Source organism: Heliconius melpomene, chromosome 19 (assembly GCF_056956725.1).
Source record: "Heliconius melpomene rosina isolate 202511_hmr_F chromosome 19, ASM5695672v1, whole genome shotgun sequence".
Taxonomy (NCBI): Eukaryota; Metazoa; Arthropoda; class Insecta; order Lepidoptera; family Nymphalidae; genus Heliconius; species Heliconius melpomene.
The window spans coordinates 13590898-13599675 of record NC_140407.1 but is presented as its reverse complement, the minus strand read 5'-3'; the positions used below and the strand labels follow the sequence as shown (position 1 = coordinate 13599675).

At 33.4% G+C, this 8778-nt stretch overlaps 1 protein-coding gene across 1 annotated transcript in view; it reads right to left on the bottom strand.

Annotated features, from left to right (window-relative positions):
* Window positions 1-577: 577 nt before the first annotated feature.
* The window catches only part of nompC (no mechanoreceptor potential C), a 34274-nt gene continuing 26073 nt past the window's right edge, over window positions 578-8778 (bottom strand). The window contains exons 9-19 of the mRNA XM_085203857.1: window positions 8621-8765; window positions 8299-8456; window positions 6946-8173; window positions 6669-6868; window positions 5893-6429; window positions 5605-5811; window positions 4828-5521; window positions 3043-3263; window positions 2267-2395; window positions 2040-2175; window positions 578-1934 (exon numbers count right to left, since the gene is read on the bottom strand). Coding sequence (XP_085059983.1) covers window positions 1708-1934; window positions 2040-2175; window positions 2267-2395; window positions 3043-3263; window positions 4828-5521; window positions 5605-5811; window positions 5893-6429; window positions 6669-6868; window positions 6946-8173; window positions 8299-8456; window positions 8621-8765 — 3882 coding nt within the window. The 3' untranslated portion in view covers window positions 578-1707. The remainder of the gene's footprint in view (window positions 1935-2039; window positions 2176-2266; window positions 2396-3042; window positions 3264-4827; window positions 5522-5604; window positions 5812-5892; window positions 6430-6668; window positions 6869-6945; window positions 8174-8298; window positions 8457-8620; window positions 8766-8778) is intronic.

Here is an 8778-nt window from a genome sequence, read left to right as displayed (position 1 = left end):
TAAGATTAGTAAAATTTCAGTAGGTAATATAATATTTAAATTAAAGAAAAAACTAAATATTGAACGTAATTAAAAAGAAATATACTTTTTATATATTAAAAATGAAATTAAATGAAATCAGCTTAACGCAATATCCCGGACACAGCAGGGTAGGCAGTGGGAACCTAATGTTAAGACTCTCCGTTCTCCACTTTTCGTCAAATTTGTGAGGTATTGTAGGTTGAGTGGCAGAACTCAACGTGTCTGCTCTCTCTCTGCTACTTTGTCTCGATAATAGGGCAAGGAGCGAAAGTCTATGATCATTTCAAAATCTATTATTTATCGTAGAGACATAATATTTTCTTAATACGTTTAAAAATATATATATATATTTTTTATGTAGTAATTATGATTAAATGCATATATTCAATTTGATTGCTATTTTTCCAATTTAGGAACTGGGGAAATTTTATAAGAAGTGAAACAAATTGTTCATGAATCTGAACCTTGAGAGTTACATATACGAGTATTTTGTAAATACTAAAAATATATCTCTACTTATACATTACTCAAATAAAGGTATTATAAAAAAACAACATAAAATGCATGAATTTTATTAAAAACAATCATTGTACACATTTTTATTTACAAAATATTATAGCTTAAGTCCATTATTATATTTATTATTTTTACAAAATTTACTTGATATTGGAAAATGTTTGATTAATGCTACTAAGTCACAACTTACGTTCAATTCTTAATAACAACAAGAAAGTATTAACTTACTAAATGCTTATATTCTATATTTATTACTTATTTTATGTTTTATACGTATGCCTATTATTCTTAATTCTATATTATCCTAGACTTTTCGATTTTTTTTTTCAACAATAAATTAATATATTTTTAAATTTATCTATAGCGATTAGATAAATACTGATATGTACATAGACATCGTCGTTTTGAGTATTTATTTAAAAAAGAAAACGTATAAAGAAACTTTTATCTTTAAGTAAATAAGAAATGATTACAAAAATGTCAATAAAGATGGAATTACCTACATATATTTTTTGTAGTTGTGTGTACACTGTAGTTCTCTTTTTGTTTTATATATTTTTTTTGTGTATTCAGAACGTTTTCATGTTTCTACCAGACTAGAATATGACTTTGAAGACGACAAAGAATCTTAAGGAAGGAAAAATAAATTTTACCTGGTATATATACATATGAATGTCATGTTATGAAGGAAGAATCTGGGTTTCTAGTGCAAGACATGGACAAATTATGAAAATCGAAAAATAAACCATATATACAACTTTCACACTTTGCCCTTTTTGTAAAAAAAAAATGATAAATTAATTATGAGAAGCAAACTTTTTTGTGCGCCTTTTTCTTTATTGTTTATTTATACATATATGTATAATATACAGTATTCATTAATTATTATTTGTTACAAAAATGGCTATTATTTTAACTTCTAAAGAATCTTACATTTACTTAATCTTTGGTAAATATAGTCTACTTCATACAACCTCCATTTAACATTAACCTTAACGTACCTTAGGGGACGACATTTGAAAATCACAAATATTGTACTTCTGGTAAAATACAAATAAAATACTTTCATTTATTTATTACATTCTTGTGAAAACAGTTTCCCTCTTGATCATTTGGTCTCTTAACGTATCAATTGTTGGATATTTCACTTTCGTTTTTTATTTTCTTCATTCAAGGTGGGCCTGCAGCAACGTTATTAGGAACTATTTCTGACTCCTCATCAACAGAATCAGATTCACTTTCCTTATTGGCTGGTTCATCAGGCTCATCCCTCATTAATGTTCTATACTTTTTAGCGATTATCTCCCAATCTACTACATTTTCTATTCTCGTCATATTACTAAAGCTAAGTTGTGAACCCAAGGGGCTTAAATGTACTACTGACAAACGCGTTGAGTCTGAAATTACATTTTATATAAGTATTTTTATACTCTGGTCTGATTTAACTAATGAAATATATAGAAAATATATATTTTGAATGATAGAAATGTCTGAAATTTTACCTTTAGGCACAACTTGCCCCCTTTTAACTTTTGATAGCCATTTTGCACCAGCTTTTGATCTCGCGCTCATTTGATCCTGACGTTGCATACCGATCATATGTACTAAACTGGGACGTTTCTTTTTACTCAACCGATCCTGATAAAATTTTATAGAAATAAGTATTATATGTACAGCGAATCTAACCAATTTTTTAAAATGGTTTATTTTTAATGTATATATATCTTACCTTACACCTATGTATCAACCACATAAGCCACGTCGTTACTAAATTAAGTGGAGATGGCGCAGTATTCGTTCGGTGCATGTTGCGGATTAGTTTAGATAAGCCATACTTCCATTCTATATCTGATTGAGCCTAAAACATTATTATTATTGTGATATATTAGTTGTACATTTGTTACAAATTATACATTTCTTACTTTTTCTTAAAATAAATATCTTATTATGTAATACAATTATGTTATAAAAAGTTATCGTGTTTGACTGAAATAATAACATTTAACTAAATAATTATATTTATTATATGGAGCTATTCTAGATTCTTCTTGCGATACAAAATAATGTATCGATATTATCTTACAAAATAAATGTGAAAAAATATTTTGCAATATAATATTGGGTATAATTTACTTGATAACAATATTTGTTCGGTCCAAGTACGAGTATTGTACCACCACGACTTAGCCTTTACACTCCCGGCTCTAATATTGTAAGATAGTGCCTATTCAGAGCGCGTACTGTCCTCATAATCATAAAGCTACTTTTATTCTCAAAAAAATTTTATTCTCATCCTCAAATTTGCTATATAATGTAGGCCGCGTCTCCTATAATATTATAAGCATCCTATCACGAATAGCGTTCCTTAGTTTATTAGTTAGTTTGTTAGTATGTTTTTGTTACTTTACATTTAAAAAACATACAATCCTTGTTATTATTTACACGCTTCTATTACAGATGCAAGCCGCGTACACTAGCTAGTCAGTCCGTTCACGTGTGCATTACCTGTATCCTTTGATACGTGTCTGACATCATGGCAATGAGTAGATTTATCAATACCACAACCGACACCAACATGTAGATGCCGAAGACTATTTTGAACAAATAATTCGTCCAGGCCGGTTGCGTGTTGCTATCGTTCCGGTGGACCCTCGTTTGTTCTGTGGTCGTCTGGCCGAACACCGCGAAGAACAGCAGCTCAAACGAATATATTGGGTTCATAGTCACTGTGAACAACCGAGTTAAATGTGACAACAAATTTACCTGTATACGCTGGTAAGTGTCCGACATCATCGCAATAAGGAGCGTTATGAGCACCACAACGGACATCAACAAGTAGGCGCCGAACACAAACTTGAACAGGTTCTGCGTCCATAATGGCCGAAGAGGTGACACGTAGTTCAGGTCTGACAAAGTAATCTGGCCGAAAAGGGCGAAAAACAATTTCTCCACCGCCTCGATTGGTGACAACGTCGCTAGAAGACAACACTCGATCGACAAAGACCTCAGATTCTTATGAGCATGGAGGGGTATGTTAATGCATTAAATGTTTATTGAACAGTAGTCAGGCTATCTGGTAGTGTGAATGTAATGTTTGAGCAGCATCAATTTACCCCTTCATTTTAATATTTCTCTTATAGTATATTTTATAGACTAGAAAGATTGAATCTATAGACATTTAAGGCAAGTGCTATATTTTAAAGTTAAATTTAACATAGATATATAACCCACAACTAGCATTTTCGACTAAGTAACTAATGTTCAAGAGTGCGTTAAAGGGGTAGATTGATTTGTGTAAACATGAAATGTATTGTGTTCATTGATAAGTGTTATAATAATTTTAAATGTCATTATTAGTTACAGTAAAGGTGTTGTTTTTATAACCAATCGTAAATTAGAAAGTCATCAATCTACCCCAATCCCCTCTACTTGTGTCCATTGACAGCGTGGTCACAAAGTGCCACACAGACGACAAACAGCCAAACGTTACAATAGGATACCTTAGGACGCTGGTGTCAAACGCAGGACAAAAGCCTTGCGGCATGCGCAAAACAAACTTGCTCCATTGAATGCGGTGAGGTCGGCCACTCATTCCACTAAAACTAGATATATCGCACAAGGCATTTTCTGTTTACTCTATCTGGAAATTTATTTAATATTTTATCAATATGCTCAATGCAGGAAACCATAATGTATATCATAATGTAATTAGATGATAAAGACAGAAAATGCACGCGCAACAAATTATCATTATACTAAATCTAAACATTAATAATGATTGCCACTGATCTACGGCACTGTAGATATAGTAATGAAGACATGCCACAGATAGCGAGAGGTGTATATATAACATGACCCAACTCATTCTTCATCCCTGTGATTAAACAATACGTTGATTGACCTGACCTTATTGACGATGATGACATTCCCGACAAGGTGGCAAACGTTCAAGCTTGCAAGCGCATTGTAATCAAATAAAAATAAGCACATAGATTTAAGGCAATCATCGTAAAATGCAATTAATGAATTGAAGTATATTTTGATATTGTTTTTCTCTATTGCTATGATCGACTTACGACCAGTCACCCCTTGCTTTCTTCGATATGATTCTCCCGAAAACCATTGGGGATCATATGCTTGTCTTTTTGTTCGAAGATTATTATCTATTATAAGAATTTATTATAAATACTTTTATATTTTATTCAATTTATTAGGCCTATTAGGTAAATGAGTTATAAAATCTTGATGACATAAATTTGGTGAAAATTTTAAAGTAATTGGAGTCCTTACCATCTGAGAAAATTTTTCTTCTGGCTTGTCTAGCGTATTTATTGTCTTCTGGACGGTATATATTCCTGAACGGCTGGTTTAATGCTACAATGTGCATTGAGAATCCAAATACGAAAATAGCTAAAACTGCAAGAAATCGTCCCAAGTCTTTCATTAAGTCTCCAATAATAATCGCCCAAGGACCGAATAAATGATGGAAGGATAAAAAGTCCAATATTTGTACACAAGCTAACAAAAATGACAAAGCAAAAAATTGATTCCTACAGTACATTAAAGTTGGCCAATATTTAGGTAATACAAAAATCCATCCTACCACGTGCGTTGCCACACCAATCATACCTAATAGTAATACTGCTATCTTAATCCAACCTAAGCCAGATTTATCACTAGGATTTGTTAGCTCAAAAAGTAAAAGACCACTCAGACACACGAGTAGCATCCATTCGTACCATCTAGGTACTAAACTTTCTCTAAATATTGAATTATAAATAGGAGTAATCGCCACTAACGCTAATAAAACCATCAGATATATATGTGACGTTAGATACGACATAAACTTTATTATAGGAATTTTATTATATTTATGACCTAATGGAAGAGAAAAGACGAGCCAGACTGGCGGACAGATTATAAATGCGAAAAAAAGGAACATAATTTTGATGCCAGTCCACTTGAGACTCCCTCGCCAGAGTTCCTGAAATAATATGAAATGTTATTAAAATGGCTAATTTTTTAAAACAAGTATTGCTATAGTAGTCGAAGTTACCTATTTTTTACCTGAAGATATCTCTGAACAACTGTATGTGCGATGACCTCTTTTTGTTCATTTTCTATTAATACATCTAAAAACTCTATGTTTCTATTGTCAGTAGCAGTAAGTATATGCCCAGCAGAGTCTGCACCAGCCGCTAAAGCTAATAATTCTGTGGCCATTGCCTCACATTGCTTCCCAGCCGCTATTAAATCTTTGGCACGCTCCTTTTCCTGTAAAAAATATGCGAAAATGTCAGAATGATATAGAATAAAGAATAATTTTATAATTTTTATTATTATTACGGAAAATACCTTAGTTGATAAATTTATGTATAAATTAGATAATTTAGCTGCTGTATCAACGGGTGCTGGTGAAACCAAAACAAATTCTTCTATGGGTATATTATTATGATTTTTTGAGCAGACCATTAGATTGTATATAAATCTTTTGTCATCCATAAGCGATTGCGTGTCGTGCTCTTTGTGTAAAAGGTATTCTAATACGTCATTATGATTCTCTGAAGCCGCGAACCAAATGGGTGCACAATTCAAATTTGTTTCACTTTTTGGAGACGCCCCTGATTCGCATAATAATTTAACTACGTTTAAATACCCTGCTTTAGCGGCGCAGTGTAATGGAGTCCACCCATTTTTGTCTGTTGCATTTATTTCTGCTCCTTGCCCAAGTAAGACTTCTACCATTTGGTAATGCCCGTGAGTGGATGCGATATGCAAACCAGTCTTACCGTGTCTATCTGTACTTTGTAATAACTCTGCCGATCTGCTTAATAGTAAACCTACTATAGACATATGTCCACCAAAGCATGCCAAGTGTAATGGATTATATCCCTGAAAAAGGTTAAATAATCTTTATATATAAAAATCAGTGTTTGTTTATATGTTCCTTATAGAATCGTAAACTATGCATTTGATCATGTGATGATCTTTAGTAAAATTGGCAAGACCAATTTTCGACAGATGGCGTCACTCTCATTGTATATACAATATTATGAAGTAATAAGTGTATTTTCAGAAAGTAATAATAAACGTTATATATTTTAATATAAAAGTTATATACTTTTCCTTACATTTTCGTTGGTAGCAGCGTCAACTTGTACACCAGCAGAATTAAGTAATAATCGTACAACATTTTCGTTACCATTATAGGCGGCAAGATGGAGTGGTGTTAGGCCAGATTCTGCACCTAATATTGGTACTAACGATAGCCCTGTAGGGGGTTCTGATTTTACTGTTCCAGGTACTTGTGATAATAATTCTCGAACGGTCTCTGTAGGAAGATAGGAATTATGTAATAACATAAAAATATATATGTGACGTAAATCATTTTTATCAAATTAGAAATACCTGCTTGTCCATAATACGCAGCTATGTGTAAAGGGGTTAAACCTAATTTTTTACTAGATATCCTCAGTGTGTTTGTAGAACGCATTACATCTAACACATTTGTATGACCATGTTCCGCTGCTAAGTGAACAGCTGTTAAACCAGCTCTATTTTCATCCGTACAGGAAGCCCCAGCTCTCACAAGAACTCTTACTACGTCTGCATGGCCACCTTCTGCAGCTAATTGTAAAGGAGTCGATTCATTTAATTTATTTCTCGCTGATATGACACCAGTTCTATCGAATTTCATCAGTTCTTCTATAACTTTGACGGATCCTTGAATGGCTGCTATATGCGCGCAAGTATTTCCATCTTTAGTGGTGGCCATTACTAAATTTGGATGCTGTTGTAAAAATAATTGTACCACCTCGGAATAATTATTTTGTGCAGCAGAATGAATAGGTTTTTGGCCTAGTTCATCTGTAGCATCAATATTGGCACCAAGTTCAAGTAATAATTTACATACTTCAATTTGACCACTTGCAGCAGCCAAATGTAGTGGAGTTTGTTTTTTCAAAGTTAGAACATCGATCATTGCATTGTGATCCCTTATTAAAAATTTTACTAAATGCGCATATCCGTTCATAGCCGCTAAATGAAGAGCAGTTCGTCCATTCCGCGCTTTTGAATTGATGAAAGCTTTATTTGTTAATAAAGCATCACATACTTGTAGATAACCGTGCTCAGCAGCTAAGTGTAGGGCGGATCTTCCTTCAGTGTCAAACACATCTACTCTCGCATGATTTGATAATAATGTACTAACAAGTTCCATGTGGCCACGATTACATGCAATTAATAAAGGTGTCCATCCTACAGAGTTCTGTTTATTAAGCGCTCTACCAACATCAGCTGCCGACATATCGGCTATCATTTCCGTTAACACGTCATTATTACCAGCAATAGCACAAAAGTGAAAAGCCGTTTCTTGACTGTGTCTCGTCTGCAAAGTTACATCAGCACCATTTTGCATGAGACATTTTACGACCTCTTTATCTGCAGAAGCTACTTTAACTTCTTCTTTAGTTACTTGGCCGGCGCAATGTAAGGCACTTCTTCCGTCTTCGTCAACAGCGTCAATGTAAATAGTTGCAACTTTTTCTCCTTTATGATTTTTAACAAATTCTATTAAATGCCGTACAACGTCTGGTTTGCAACTTCGACACGCCATATGAAGAGGTGTTTCGCCTGCCTAATTTTAGTAATTTATGATATCGCATTTAAAAAAATCTTATTAAACTAATACTATTTAAATAAAAAACAAGATATATTTTTTTCCAAAAATAATAAGTAGATCATTTAATTTGAATGTGGTACCTTAGTTTTTCTTAATGGATCTCCTCCATCTTCGAGCAAGAGAACTAAAGTGGTAAGGTTTCCATATTTTGCTGCTACATGTACTGGCGTCATTCCATCTTCAGTGGCTTTGTTTGGTCCAGCGCCGGATTTCAGTAACATTAGCGCACATTTGTCCCCTGGTGACAGTTTTGTATAAACAATTACTATCATCGTAATTTTTTATCGAATAGAGAAGAGAAAAAAAATTACATCTCGAATAACTTAAGCGGGGTCGGAATATCTTAACACTGATTAATTATACAGCGGGAAGTTGAAAAAAAAAGTGAGATATAAAGTCTACCGTCAGGTATTCTAGCAGCAATATGAAGTGGGGTCTCCCGTTGCTTGCCCCCCCTGATATGTACGTCTGCTCCGTATCCCAGTAACGTTTCTACTACTGCTGGCTTACATGATTCAACTGCTATGTGAAGTGCTGTATAGTTATCCTGGGAATTGTAA